This window comes from Phyllostomus hastatus, unplaced genomic scaffold (assembly GCF_019186645.2).
Source record: "Phyllostomus hastatus isolate PE091 unplaced genomic scaffold, TTU_PhHast_1.1 phas_scaffold_93, whole genome shotgun sequence".
NCBI classification, from domain to species: domain Eukaryota; kingdom Metazoa; phylum Chordata; class Mammalia; order Chiroptera; family Phyllostomidae; genus Phyllostomus; species Phyllostomus hastatus.
This window is the reverse complement of record NW_025334042.1, coordinates 10,098,745-10,114,309: the sequence shown is the minus strand read 5'-3', so window position 1 is coordinate 10,114,309 and position 15,565 is coordinate 10,098,745. Positions and strand designations below refer to the sequence as shown.

At 41.6% G+C, this 15,565-nt stretch overlaps 1 protein-coding gene across 2 annotated transcripts in view; it reads left to right on the top strand.

Moving 5' to 3' along the window:
• Nucleotides 1-15,565, top strand: part of RASSF3 (Ras association domain family member 3) — a 73,293-nt gene that overhangs the window by 16,929 nt on the left and 40,799 nt on the right. The window contains exon 1 of one of the 2 annotated variants that reach the window (XM_045829570.1): nt 14,855-14,949. The exons of the other annotated variant lie outside the window; for it this stretch is intronic. Within the exon in view, the coding sequence (XP_045685526.1) occupies nt 14,875-14,949 (75 nt within the window). The 5' untranslated portion in view covers nt 14,855-14,874. Of the gene's footprint in view, nt 1-14,854; nt 14,950-15,565 lie in introns of those variants that run through there. 2 annotated transcript variants of the gene reach the window in all.

The following is a 15,565-nucleotide window of genomic DNA, read 5'->3' as shown; positions in this document are numbered from 1 at the left end:
AATTTGTCACCAAAAAAGATAAAAACATAAAGTTGAAAACCTGCTTGGAAGTGTTGAACCTTTCCTTGTGGCTCTCGGAACACACATCCAACCGTGTCCACCTCAGGAGCACGTCCTGTCCAGCTGGCCACCAGGGGCTATTCCGTGGCCGAGGTGGGAAGGAAGCAGTGAAACTGGGAGTCCAGAGGACGAGGGGCCAGGCTGTACTTGCTGGTGAACTGGGAGGATTTGGAAGCAATGAGTGTGGGAGTTGGGGTGGTGAGAGAGGAGTCAGGGGTGAACTGTGGGTTTCTGGCTTGGTTGGCAGGAAGGATGATGCTGTCACTCACCAAGAAAGGGAATAGAGAAGAAAGATCTGATTTGGGAGGGAAGATAAGTTAAGACAATGTCTTCATTCCAGGCAGTCAGTAAATACTGAATGAATGAATCTGGGTGTGTGTTATTTGAGACATCTGTAGGGTATCAAAGTTTCCTGGGCCTGTCCAGAAGATCTACCAGGTAGCCCTGGTCTGGGGAGAGAGCTGTGGGATTTGTTGTCTTGAGGTCTATGCCCTGAGGGCTTCAGACAGAAGCAGATACCAGCATTTAAAGGGTAGGCACAGAAGATGGGTGTGTCCCTGGAGATAACCCAGGTAAGTGGGTAGGGAGGCAGGTAGAAAACCAGGAAAGAGTGGATGTCCCGGGAACCGAGGTGGGGCCCACCTCAAGAACAAGGCCTTGGTCAGTGGGAAAAGTGCTGCAGAAAAGCCAAGAAGTAGAGCCATTGGGGGGAGGGAGGTCTCTGGAGACCTTGAGGAGAGTCTCCTCAGTGGGCTGGAGGGTAGGAGTCAGAGGGCAGCTGGGAGAGGAATGAATGGCTATGGAGGAAATGGGGAAGGTGAGTGTAGTGTGCTCTTCCAGGAAGCATGGCTGGGAGGCTGGGAAGGAAGGACAGTGTGATAAAGGAAGGAGGCCATGAGGTGGAGGGAGGTTGTATAGAGTTGTCATCGTTTTTAGTTGAGAGATGTGAGTGGAAAGAAAGAGCAGGTGTTGGGAGTGAGGATACAGGTGAGGGAGAGGGCACTGTTGAAGGAGAAGACTGCCTTCCCAGCCAGAGGGATGGTGTTTGAAGAATGGGCACGGTGTGGGGTGGGGGTGGGGGTGGTTAAATCTGGAAACATGTACTTGATCCAAGGGGTGGGTAGGTGACAAGGAGTTTGATGAGTGGTTATTGACGGAGGCAGTGGGTGTGCATGGGGTGTGGAGAGAAACCCACAGAGGCAGAAGAGGGAGCAATGGTGTGTCTGGAGAGCTATCTGGTGTTGTGGGTGGAGCAGATGGTATCATCCCATGGGTGTGGCGTGGTAAGGAGGAGCCATGTGGGGAGAAGTAGTGTGGTCAGATCTATGATTTTGAAACCAACAGCGGTTTATGGCGGAGTTACAGGGAGGCAGGGCTGTTCTTTGGGAGGCTATTGCAGTGACCTGGCTGTAGGTCCTTAGGGCTAGAAATGGGGCAGCTGCTGTGGAAGAGATGGCCATTCCAGAAGTTGAGTGGGCAGATTGGCAGATTGGCACCTGATGGGCCAGTGGGGGGAGGAGGGAAAAGAAGGAGAAGGAAGTGTGGAAGGTACCTGAGAGGCCAGACTGCCATGGAGGGAGTAGAGGACCTCGGAGGAGTTGCAGTAGGTCTAGTGAGGTGGTAGCGCAGCTCACTCTTGGGCACGTCTACAGAACGTTTGGGTAGCATTCAGCTGGCACCCGGAATCAGGGGTCTGAAGCTCAGGAGAGTGGCTGGGGCAAGAACAAAGGTTTGCAGCATGAGATCATCATCCTTGAATTGGAAGCACTTAAGATTTATTTGAAGGAACAAGAGAAAAATAAATCTTGATGTGGCTATGGACTGTAAAAGTAAACTTTTCAAACCATTTCAGTATATTTTTAACTTTTTTAAAACAAAACCTTTGATGACCAGAATGTGAATATGCATCACATCAACAAAATTGCTGAAAATTAACAGAAGAAGATGTTAGGAAATAAATTCAGTGAGATTCAATAGAAGTGCTGTTATTTTAATAGTTTTTTTCTCTTGGGTTAAAATCTGTTTCTTCAGTCCTTTTGTTTATTATTATTTTTGATAAGAGACTTCAGAGGACTGGTGGGGACTAGCTGGTTGTATTTTTGCAGTCTTTGAAGATGAGATATACTGTGTTTAATGTGTTATCATCGCACTTTTTAAAAGATTTGATTTATTTTTGGAGAGACGGGAAAGAGAAAGAGAGGGAGAGAAACATCAGTGTGTGGTTGCCTCTCGAGTGCCCCCTACTGGAGACCTGACCTGCAACCCATGCCTGTGCCCTGAATGGGAATCAAACCGGTGACCCTTTGGTTCACAGGCAGGCACTCAATCCACTGAGCCACCCTAGCCAGGGCTAGTATCATTGCATTTTATCCCCTGGCTTCGGCACCAGTGGATACCTAATAAGTAGATATTTTAATGCAATATCCAGAGAAGAATGAAAAAACAACACAAAACAAAACCCGCTCTCCCGCCCCAAAGTGGTTTATATCTCTTTTTGGGAAATAGGCTCATTAGAATTTGTGTTTAGTTGAATACTGATTTGTAGAGCCCTGCTTTGGGATTTCCCATAAAATCTACTTTTTTCTGCCTTCCTTCCTAAAGTGTGTAGGTAGGTAATATTGTTGTTCTGTGGAAATGAATACTTTAACCCTGTGGAACTTCCAGTACTTTGGTGGGCGTTCTAGAATTTGTGTAGGCAAATGAGTGATTGTGAATGTTCTCCCCAAAGCTCTGCTACTCTGTGTCGAACTATCTCTGTACTGCCATTTCGATTTAATGCTGTAGAAGAAAGGTTACTCTCTCTACTTTTATGGTATCAACATACGTTTATTGAGTGCTTGCTTTATTCCCAGCGCTTGGCTCTGGAGATTGACAGAGGAAGAAGCCAGTGCCCCCTGCCCTCAAGAGCATGCTGTCTCGTGGAAAGTGACAAAGGGGCATTTTGATAGTGTGATTTATAGCAAGAAATATATGTCTGTTCCTGGAACAAAACTTCAAAAACCCTTGAAATTTCCCAAGTAGTAAGGGCCATAAAAGTGAGAAGAGTTGTCTTTTGGTATTCATAACAAACCCCTTTCAACCACACTTTAGTTTGTTAAATGAGGTGACTTTTGAAAACCTTTGAGTGTTGGGAGGCTGGTTGCCAAGGGAACCAGCCACCTGATTAGAGGGTCTGATGTAAGGACTAGAGATTGAGCTCTGTTACCAGTGCCAATGATTCAATCAATCATGCCTATGTCGTGAAGCCTCCATAAAAATGCTCACTGATGGGAGCATTTTTGCTGTAGGCGGAAACCTCACATATCTGATGTCAGAAAGTGAAGTTTTGTGAGTAGTGGGTCAGAGTACAGAAAAAGAGTTTTATTTCAGCTGTAAGGAGTCCAGTGTGCGCACACGTGGCAGAGGCACACTGTTGCTAACAGTGATGGTGCATGTTTGTGGTGCACTTACAAGGCGCTTTACCTTTGTAGGGTTAGTTCATCCTCACAGCAGCTCAGAGGAGCAGGCAAGGTTACTCTCTTTGCATGGAAGATGCACAAAGAGGCTGGTAAATAGAGGTACCAGGATTAGAAACTGAGTGGTCTGGTATGAGAACCCACACTTTTAAAGAGTCGGGGGAAGTGATGATCTGTTTAGTGTGACTCTCCCACACTGGCAGCACTCAGGATGAGGACCCGCTGCTGAGTGCATGGAGCTTGGGCTGGGGGGTTGGGGGACAGTGACAGGGAAATATCATAAGGTTAAAAATGAAGCCTGGATGGACTAGTCTGAAGTCAGGAGGTGGGAGGTGATGGTGGAGGAGGGGATGAGGACCAGATGATGAAAGTAGGCAGTGTCTCCTTTTACATTAAGGTTTATCATGAAATCCCTAGAAATACCTAGTTTTGCATATATTGCATATTTACCGTGGACATTCAGAAGAAGCCTAGGACATTTTAGTTTATAGAATTCATATTTTCATACTGATTACATTCATTGTCACCTAAAAAATGTGCATGTATGACGTGGGTAGAAATTATGATTTCATTGGAAGTGGCTTACAATTCCAAAAAAGTTGGGGATTTCTGCATGGCTTATTGGAATTTAAAGAGACATCTTTAACCAGTAGGCTTTGAAAATTTGTTTCAAGGAGTGGTAAATGAAGTTTTTAGAAGCAGGTTGTATATTGCTGCATTTTTGTTTACCTCTAAAATCAGAAAGAAGATTTAAAGGACTTGGGTGTGTTTCAAAAATTGAAACAAGTGACTCACAACCTCATTGATGCACTGAGTTTGCTTAAATGTTTGCAGCATTATTGAGCAGGGACCACGTGCAGAGCTTAGCACCACTTGGAGCTGGGTTTATCATGAGAGAGTCCTGCTCCTTTCGTAGGGATTCTCCGGGATTATACGGGGAGACCACCAACACAAAATGATGCCACTTGCAGACCGTAACAGCTGTGTAATGAGCATAGAGCAACCCAGAAGAGATGAAGATAAATGCAGTTAGCAGACCCATAAAAATACCCTTGATCCATTCATGAGCAACTGTGGAGCAGTGGGCACCTGGAGACTGAATAGAAAGAGCCACATCTAATTAGGAATACCTCCTCAAGGTGGTAGAAGCTTGGCTTTGAGTGTCGGAAGGATAGAAGTTCAAACAATGACTAAGTGTCTTTTATTTGAAAAGGTTTAGGTGGGCTCAAAAATATGAGTTTTGTAGACTTCAGAAATGCCACATGCGCCTCTAATGGGGATCATCTGTAGGGTTAGGTGGGCAGTGTGAGCAGTTACTTCCTAGAAGCACTCCACAGTATGTCTGTGAGGTGGGGATAGTTCTTAATTTAGGATGTTCTCTTCCACTCTTTCTCTGTAGCTACCAAATCAGATATTTCTGCTAAAGAGTCTAAGGTTATAATAAAAAGGAAATTGTTTTTTTGAACGATTATATTGTCCAAAGTGTAAATATGGATTTCTTGAAACAGGTCAAAACTTTAAAGAATATTGTAAAGTAATTCAGAATACAGTAATTACAAAAAGTATTATGAAACCTTTTTCTTTACATCGATTTAAAAGATAAAATATTGCAGGTGCCGTGGAAGCCCCTGGAATCCCTTCAGAGCCCCGTTTCCTCCCTCTTTCTTCCCAGTACTTTTTTAAATGGTTGCTGTCTTTGTATTTTATACTGTTGTTGCACATGTCTGTGTAAATAATGATGAATAGTTGGTGTTATTTTGCTCCTTTTAAAACTTGTAGAAGTGGTGTCATATTGCATGTTTTCTCCCTTAGGTCACTTGGGTTGCTCAACCCTATTTTTGAGATTGATCCTTGTTTTCATTTATTCTTTTAAACTGCTGAACACATTAGAGTGTATCCATTTTCCTGTTAATGGGTATTTAATCATTATTTCCTCCCATTTTCCTCTATAACAAATGATATTGCGGTAAACATTTTTATGTGTTTCCTTTCATGCATGTGTGAGACTTTCTGTAGGTTATGATCCCAGGAGCTGCTTAGCTGTAGGGACGGGAGTGTATCTTCCTGTTCATTGGCCTTAGGTAGCACTTGCCTTAGATGCTTCAGTTCCATCTTTAAAATGGGAAGCTTGAGGATTAAGCAGTTATTTCTTTTTAACTTACATGCTTGTATTTTCTTGAACCTATAATGGAGCTATGAACACTTGTGAATTTGGGGAAAATGGAATGCAGAATAAGCAATATATGTGTTAATGGTTGGTATGTCTAGTGATGGCCCTTGGCACCAGTTCAGTGCCAACAGGTGTCCCCGATTTGGGGAGTGGTGAAGAAGAAAACTTCATTCAATGCAAATGCTCCATTGTGACAACAAGGCCGTGGAATAGCTCGATAGCATTACAGCTCAATTATGAAACAGCACAGCTATGGAACAGTGTGCTTGTGAGGAAGCTCTGGGGCAAGGCCCCTCTGGCCAGACAGCTGTGCCCTGCTCCCTTCTGGTCTGCTCCACTCTGCTCCAGCAAGCCATCTTTGGTGTCTTTGGTATTTCAGCTCCAGCCAGCAAAACACAGTCTTTAGTCTTCAGTGGAAAGGAAAAGTACACTCTCCAAGGCCGATAGAGAGGGGAGTTGACCTTTGTAGAGAGAAGTCCCTGCTTCTGCCCCCTGATTGATTTGTCCTCATGCAAATGAGGGCTCCAAATCCTTGCAGTTTGATTGGTCTGAAAAACACTGTCCTGATTGGTCTGAGTGGAGCTGTTCTGATTGGTTGGTAAGGATGCTAATAGGAATATAGCTGCACAGCTCTGATTAGATAGGGAAAGCCTCTATCCTCTTGGTTGAAATACAATTCCAGGCTCAGTTACCAGGCTCAGTTACACAGGGCAGCAGGCAGGCAGTTCAGTGGTCTTCTCTCTGAAACTCAGCTTGTGTGAGGCTCCTGTCAGAAATGGCTGCTAAACTCTGTTTTCTTACTTTCTTTTTTTCCAATTTGAGCCCAGTTAGCCACCAGGAGACCTTCTTGGTGTATCTTCTTTCTCAGGGTCCACAGTAACTTTTGTGATTTATATAAAGTTCTATTTAATTGAAAAACTTATGGTTGCATATCTTCTAGAACCACAATGAAAGATTTTATAGAAAAAGAAATCCCTAAATTGTATTTCTTTGGTTCTCAGTGCTCGCTTGAAGTTACAGTGAGGGTAGCTTGCTTGGGCAGGGAAGACTTTTGAATGAATAATAATGTTTTTATGGCATTTACATTTTTTTAAAATTTACTGGAAAATCTCCTTTAAACTCTCATTATGTCTCAAAGTGACCAACTAGAAGGGAACAAGTTTCTGATTTATGGAGAACGGCAGAAGTCACAACAACAGGATTTGGTGGTGCCCTTTGGGTGAGAGTGTTGTTTTCTTACTGTAGTGTTCCGGTTCAAGCGGCCCAGATTTGGTTTGTGGGTTCCAAGATACCTGTTGGACCGGCTTCAGGCTGATAATAGCAGTGCCTTCGTACTTGCTCCATGTGTTTTTTCAGAACTTTTGTGTAAGTCTTCTGTAAGACCCTAAAACCATTTGCTTGGTAGAGTTTAGCTGCTTCTCCAAACATTTATTTCCTTCTGGCAGAAATGAATAAGAGAACTGCTTCTCATGGATCTTGGCCACAGCAAGTGCTGTGATATGTCATCATTGATGGACCTGTTGAGAGAATGCAACATGAATGATCTTGCCCTCTGTAATGAAATGATAAGGGGTAAACTTTGCATTTATATAGATTTAATATAGATAATTAATTGGTTCATCTGAGGCTTCTGAGGGCTTATTATATTCTTCTTCATTCTCTCTTCCACTAATTTGGACTTAGAATTTTAAAGCAGGTGATACTTGAAGTTGAGAACAGATGGGAAATCCTATGGATGTGGGTTCCTGGGCATCTGCATAGTTGTCAAGACCAGGTTTGAGAAATAAATGCCTCCGAGGGACATTTAAGCAGTTAATCTGTTGGTGAATACCAGCATCTCTTTAGTGGTGTGTAGCCAGCGTCCTTCGTGACTCCGCAGTACCTAGTGATTCTTGGTCCTATATTTGAAGCTATCCAATTACTTGTTGCAAATTATTTTTTCTACTGCATTAGGCTTCCTTGTAAAGTGATCAAAATGAGCTCAGGCTGACAGCTTATCTGGTTATTTAAATTGTTTGTTTTATCCTCTGACCTAGCAATTCTATTTCTAAAAATTTAACCTGATAAAACAAAACAAGGATACATGAAAAGATCTCTTACATGAAGGCTCATCAAAGCATTGTTTTGGAAACAGTTTAAAGGCCCAGCATTAAACAGTGGTTAAAAAAACAGGTTCTGGATTCAGACTATTTGAAATCTAATGCTGATGCTGCCACTTAGAGCTATGTGACCTTGGGTGAGGTTTTTGTCTTTTTTCTTTTTGTTTTAGACTTTATTTATTTAATTTTAGAGAGAGGGGAAGGGAGGGAGAAAGAAAAGAAGAGAAACATCAATGTGTAAGAGACATCCATTGGTTGTCTCTCACATGCCCCCAGCTGGGGACCTGGCCTGCAACCCAGGCATGTGCCCTGACTGGAAATCAAACCAATGAAATTTCGGTTCACAAGCCAGCACTCAATCCACTGAGCCACACCAGCAAGGGCTTTTTTCTTTTTTAATGTAAAATAATACATAATATAAAGATTATAATTTTAATCCTTTTTAAGTTTATAATTAAGTGGCATTAAGTATATTCATGTTGTGTGGTCAGGTGTCTTAATAAAATTGATCATTGTGGCTGGGTGGTTCAGTTGGTTGGAGCGCTGTCCCGTACACCAAAAGGTAGCAGGTTCAATTCCTGGTTGGGGCATGTACAGGAGGCAGCTGATGGATGTTTCTCTTTCCCTTCCTCTCTCCGAAAATCAGTAAACATATCCTCAGGTGAGGAAAAAAAAAGTTAATAATTGTAACTAACAGCTGTTTTTGGGTTATTGAATATTAAAGAAGTTAATACATGTAAATAGCTTAGAATGTATCTGGTACATAATAAATACTCAATAAACATTAGCACTACATATATACTTTTTAAAATTTTTTTAAAGATTTTATTTATTTATTTTTAGAGAGGGAAGGGAGGGAGAGAGAGAGAGAAACATCAATGTGCGGTTGCTGGGGGTCATGGCCTGCAACCCAGGCAAGTACCCTGACTGGGAATTGAACCTGTGACACTTTGGTTCGCAGCCCACGCTCAATCCACTGAGCTATGCCAGCCAGGGCTCATATATACTTTTTTTAAAAATAAAAGTATGTACATTAAAATATACAACATGTTTGATGTATGTATACATTGTAAAATGATTACTACAGTCAAGCTAATTAACATATCTTTACATAGCTATATACTTTTTGTGTGTATGATGAGAGCACCTGAAATCTACTCTTTTAGCCTACTTCTAGTATTCAGTACAATATTATTAATTGTAGTCAAATTGCTGTACAATAGATACCCAGATTTGTTCATGCTACATAACTGCAACTTTTACCCTTTGACCGCAGATATTTGCTATTGTTGTTAAAATGTTCAATACACAGATAGTCATGAAATTCTTATATGGAAAAGACTAAAAACAGCATGTATGGTTTATCATTAAATATAAAAAAAACTAGAAAGTTATTTTTTATAAAAATAAAAAAAACTAGAAAGATCTGATTGATATGATAATCTTTTTGCTTCTGTGTTTTTTTTTTCTTTTCCTATAATTGCCCTGTTTGCTTTTGTAATTGCAAAAAAATACAAATTTTATTCTGGGGTCTTTGGGTCAAAACATCCAGAGGTTACTGGCAGGTTAATCCTAAAAAAAAAAAATTTGATTTTTCACTTTATCTCGGAGTTTCATTTAAAGTTCCCTGTGACTAATTATTTAAATAAAGTGAAAGTTCACTGTGGCATGCATGCAGTTGGGTCAAAAACACACTTTCATAGAAATGAAGCTTCCTAAGGGTATCCTTTAAAAGGTGTATAGAGTTTGTTCATCTTACTGTGGTATTTTTGTTTTTCTTAACTGTAGTTTCCTGTTCATTCAGTTTTGCATTTAACATCACTGAAAATAAATACTTTGCTTAGCCAGGGTAGTAAGCAAGGTGGAATGGTGTTTATAATTCACGGAGGTAGCCTAAACTGTCATCAAAGTTGCATAAAAGCGGGCAGTACTGTGATTAGAGTTTTATGAGGTAGAGAGCCAGGAATTCCACGTTTCCTGTGCCCATGCTGTGACAACTATTCCTGAAATAAAGGTGGGGAGTGCCAAGGAGTCCTTGAGGGGGTGGGGTGGGGTGGGGTGGGGGTGGGGCAGAGGGCAGGGAGCAAAACTTGAAGCTTAAAGTGACTGGTTTCTGAAAGCTCAAGATTTCTCAGCAGTTAGGTATTAGCAAACATTGTAGTTTTCTTAATATCTATTTCAATATAAACATGTTTTCTTCTCAATTTTCATTAAGATTGCCTCAGGTGTTTGTGGCATTCTTATTCCTACCTCCAGCATACCTTGGGGTGCCAGAGGTTTGTGTATGTGCTGGTGGCAGAAGCAAGGCGTGGAAGGCTGGGGCATGATGGATGCAGGTGGCATTGTTCATGGTTTGCTTGCTTGGAGGCAGCTTTTCTGTGTTTATGCAGCAAATACTGAACGTCTCGTTAGGTTGAGAATTTTTGCGGGTTGAGCAGAAAGGGAGTGAGGAAATGGACAATTATGTCAAACAATTATGAAATGATGAACATGTATCCTATTAATGTATAGGTGCTAAATTAAGAAATTATTAAGTAATTGATAGGTCATGGATTTAAGTGCCTTTTTTAATCTAAGTGAATTATCATGACTGCAGCCCTATGAGATAAGTCCTGTTATCACTCATTTACAGGAGAGTACATTAGAGATAACTTTATCCTGTCTAAAAAATATTTTCATTTTGAAAGTTTTTGTGTACTTTAGGTATATGTTTTGTTTAATTAAGTAAAACTTTCTATTATTAGCCTTCCGTCCTACATCTCTTACCAAAGAAAAAAGAGCCCTGTCTGTTGTGGCTCAGTGGACTGAGTGCTGGTCTGTGAACTGAAGGGTCGCCGGTTCATTACCAGTCAGGGCACATGTCTAGGCTTTGGGCCAGGTCCCCAGTTGGGGGCTTGCGAGAAGCCACCAGTCGATGTATCTTGCACATTGATGTTTCTCTCCCTCTCTCTCTTCCTCCCCCCCACAATAGTAAATAAATAAAATCTTTTAAAAAAAGGAAAAAACCAGTATTTTATTCCTGTGGTTAAGAATGTGGCATATTGTATCTTCAGACACAAAATCTTAATCTTTATTTGTATAGATATTTGCATTTTAAAAATTGAGATATAACTGATATAAAGTAAAACAAACAAATCTTAACTGGCAGCTTAATGTGTTTCTCTCCTCTCCTCCCCTTCTCTCCCCCAGCCACCAACTACCACACAGATGAAAATGTAGAACATTTCTGTCACTCCAGAAAGTGCTTTTTTTGTCCATTTCTGATCAGTAATCTTACCCCTCGGCTAGAACTGGTGTTCTGACTTAGATCACCATAAAAGAACCACCCACACCTTGAACTTCATGTAAATGAGCTCATGCAGTATGTAGGTTTCCTCTGCAGCTGACATCACTTGCCAAGCTCAGTGTCACGTGACTCGTCCATGCTGCTGCCCGTGCCAGCTGGCCTTCACCGTGGTGTGTGTTCTGTTTGTGCACGCCATAATTTATCTTCTGGATGAACATTTGCATTGCCTTCAGCTACTTTGAACATTATTTTTTTAAAAAAAGAACATGATTATATTTCAGTACACAACTTCTGTACAACCAAAAAAATAGAAAACACCACAGTTAAATAACAAGAAAATGGTATTTCACTGGTAATGCATGACAGGTGGTTAACGTCGTCAATCAGAACTCTTAGAGGCTGGTAGCAGCCCTGACAGGTGTGGCTCAGTTGGTTGGGTGTCATCCTCAGGTTGCCAGTTGATTCCTGGTCAGGGCACATGCCTTGGATTCGGGTTCAGTCCCAGTTGGGGCGTGTAGGAGAGGCAACCTATCTATGTTTCTCTCTCATATCCACGTTTCTCTCTCTTTCTTTCTCTCTCTCTACCCCCTCTCTAAAAATAAAATAAAAATAAAAATCTTAAAGAAAAAAAAAGAAGCCAGTAACAAAAACACTAATCCAAGGGAATGGGGAAAAAAAATTAAGTAATACAAATGACTATTAACTATTAAGGATTAAGGGTATATGATGACTGAGCTGACCAATGCCCTTAGAACAAATTTTCTGTAACATCCCACTGTCAAAGATGAAAGACTGCTGTCCAGTGTTTGGACTGTTTTGTTCATTCTGAATTCTCGTAAACTGCTCTGAACACACTTGGAGTACACGACTTTCCATGGACACATACCCTCATTTCTTTCGGGTATGTGTCTAGAAGTAGGTTGCCACATCGGAAGGTGGGCATATGTTCGACTTTAGTAGAAAGTCCCCCGATATCCGCAGTTTCTTTTGCTTTGTGAAGTTTAAGTTCCCCGTGATTAATCATGGTCCAAAAACATTACATGGAAAACTCCAGGAGTGAATAGTCACTAAGTTGAAGTCGTACATGGTTCTGAGTGCTTCACATGGTGTCATCACGGGCATCGTGGCGTCCCACAGCATCACAAGGAGGGCGACCACAGCACAATGAGATGCTTTGAGAGAGAGACCACATTCACATAATTTTGATTATACTATATTGTGATTGTTCTGTTTTATTAGTTATTGTTGTTAATCTCTTGCTGTGCCTAATTTTTAACTTAAACTTCATCGTAGGTGTGCACACACAGGGAAAAGCATACTCTACATAGGGCTCAGAACCATCTGTGGTTCAGGCCTCCTCTGGGGTCTCGGGATGGTTTCCCTGCGAAAAGGGGGCTGAGGGACATGTATTACAATTCCCACTGAGGTGAGGTCAGTGTGCATGCCCACTAGCAATGTGTAAGGGCTTGTTTGCTCCACATCTTTGCCAACAGTCTTTTTTAGGTGTTTGAACTTCCGTTGCATCTTCAGATAGGGAGCTTGGAAGAAGCCTGCTGATTGGTGTGACTTGGATGTATTTATAAATTACTGACACACAACTGGCCACAAGTCTTTGCTCAGTCACTTACTCAGATGTATGTAGTAGCTGTTTCTGTGACAACCAAAAAAAAAAAAAAACTGGTTGAACCCTACCCATCCTCTTTTACTTAAAGGTGATTTTGTCAACAGTCTAGTCTGGCTATGTTTGTTTTTCCAGGGTAAGAGACTTATCATTTCTCATCTCATTTTCATGCTAAAGTGTTTAAAAAAAATTACTTTATGTATACTTCGGAAGGGATCATCAGTGTTTGATTTCTCCTTTCTCTGCTTCTTTTGTGTTGAAGTGGAGTCAAAGGCCCAGTAGAAAAATGCCTGTGATCCAGTAACAGTTTTATGATCCAGTAATGAACTGTTCCTGTGTTTGCTGAGGGCTTCCTCGGGGTCAGGCTCTGTACTGCCTTAGCTCATTTACTCTCCATCACAAGCCATCGGGGCCTAGGTACTATTATCTCCACTTTACAGATGAGGAAGCTAAAGCCCTCAGATGTGAAGTACTTGCCCACATTTATCCAGTAGTGAGTATAGAAGCTGGAATTTTTATCGAAGTCTATCTAATCACAAAGGATAAAATTAGACTCCCTCCTTACGATTACTATAGGTTGTCAATAATTAACTGAATGATAGATCACTACGTAGTTACCATTTGCTGACACAATTTCTGTTTTACTGAGCTTTCCCCTCCACCCTCATCCTGCCAAAAGATAAATGAAATTTACATTTGTTTTATTCCCAAAGTTCATTGTTTTTAGTACCTTTGAGGAGTATAAAAGCAATGAAGGAACTAGGTCTAGTTTTCAGGGGTGCTCTGTGTGATACTGAAGCTCAGAAATGCACGTGGCCGACCACGACACAGACAGTGCGGGGGAAAGGCCCGGCTGCAGTGTGGTGGCCGTCGCGGCCTCAGGCTCTATGTAGGAGATATTGGACCTGTGCCTTGGGAAGTGGGCACTGGGGGTTGGGCCATGGGGCAGGGGGTGGAATCTGTGCCTCAAATTGCACATTTGATTGGTGGTTTGAGGCAGCCTTCTGGATTTTCAAAAGTGCTTTTGCGTACTCTAATGTACTTTCCCTCCCCACCTGCAGGTACAAGTCAGAGCTGAAAATGGGCCTGGGTTGCCCCTCTAGGATGCAGCTCAGGGGCAGGAGACTGAGAGGACAGAAACTGGGCTGTCTTGATAGCCGAGGGAGCTGTGTTCAATGGCTTCAAAAGATCTTGTTTTCAGAGTGGTCATGGTGTCCCTGCTTAAACTCTTCCAGACCAAAGAGCTTGCCAACTTCCCAGGCAACCATTTTTGGACAACTTTGGGGATCAGAAAAGCTTTTTGGTGAAATAAGCCAACTGCCTCCTTGTATAGCTTTTCAGAGAGTGGGCCTTCTGGGTGCACAAGGCCGGTCCTCCCTACATAGGATACTCTCAATGAGAGTAAGGGTAGTTTTCACATCTCCCACACTGAACATCCTCCGTGTACACTGTGTCGCTTTCAGAGCCTTCATTCTGATCCCCTTGAAACTGTTCCTCTTTGCCACTATGGCTCTTCGAATAAGGCATCCCCAAATGTAAGCTTTTGACTGGCATAAAATAGAGTGGGACCTTGTAGTCTTTTCTTGTTATGTAGAAGATGCACTTCTGCTTTTTGGAGGGAGAGTGGAGGGATCCCAGGCATAGACATCTTGGATTCATCCTGTTCTTTGAGCCTGTGGGTCTTAACTGTGTTAGCTGGCCCATCCTCCCAGGTGTCATTTTTCCATTTTAATAAGCAAACCTGATCCTCTCCAAGCAGAAGAGGAAGCAGGGAGCCTGAAAGCCAGGCTGAGGCAGCCCTGCCTGGATGTCTCTGTCATGTGACAGTCATATTGTGTTCAGTTATGAGCTGACAGATAAGACCAAATCCTGATGTTTAATCAATGCCTGACTGATAAGTTGTCCTCGGTGGGCTAAAATAAGAAATTGCTTTTTCACCCCTAGGAAAGGAATTTTAGGGGTCTTGCCTTTTCCTGCACCCTAAAGAAGCCGTTACACTAAAGTGATTTGTTGGCTTGGATGTTTCATATTGATTCTTACACTTTTTTTTTTTTTTTGCTTAAAATATACCTCACTCATTGGAAAGTCCCTGCACTGAGTATTTACTTTTAGTCACTTCTGTAAACTTTGCAATGGGGTGTGTAAGACGGTTTGCATGGCGGGTTCTCTGCCTTCTGCCTCTGATGCCAATAATACTGATTAGCTTCCAAGAAGTATGTGCTCTCTGTTTTGCTGCAGTTAATATACCTGGATTTGAGGTTGGTGTTTGAAAGTGCCGTATAACCAGATACAGAGCTGGTTTATTAAGGATATATTACAGCAATTCAGACACTGAAGTCTAATAATAGAAAAAGCAGTCTCTTAACAGGCTGTGCCTCTCTCCGGTGCCTCTTCTCTCTCTTGTTTTTTTTTTTTGTTTGTTTGTTTTTTTTCAAATTTTGAGTGCTGACTAAATGTCAGGAACTTTGGCAGCTTAGCTAATTTACCAGGATATATGGCGAGGCAATAGAAAGGGTAATAATGACCATGGTACCTTGAGAAGAATGTATTAAGAAGTTATATTTAATTGTGGACTTGGTGATTGTTATGTATAAATTGTTAAACATTCTTATTTGGAATTATTGGAAGTGCTAAGGCAGTTTTGCAATTTACAGCAACAGGCTATTGGGTTAGATATTAGATTACCATGCTTTTCTAGGTATCAGCAATTTCTTTTTCTTTACTTATTGAATAGGGAGGAAGAAGGGTGGTATCTTAGCTATAAATCAGAGGGCTGAGCTTCTAATGGCATAATAAACATTGCAGTCTTATGGTTTACTTGAATGCTACGATTTTATGAATACATGATATGTTTTTATTTTGGTTTATAGAACC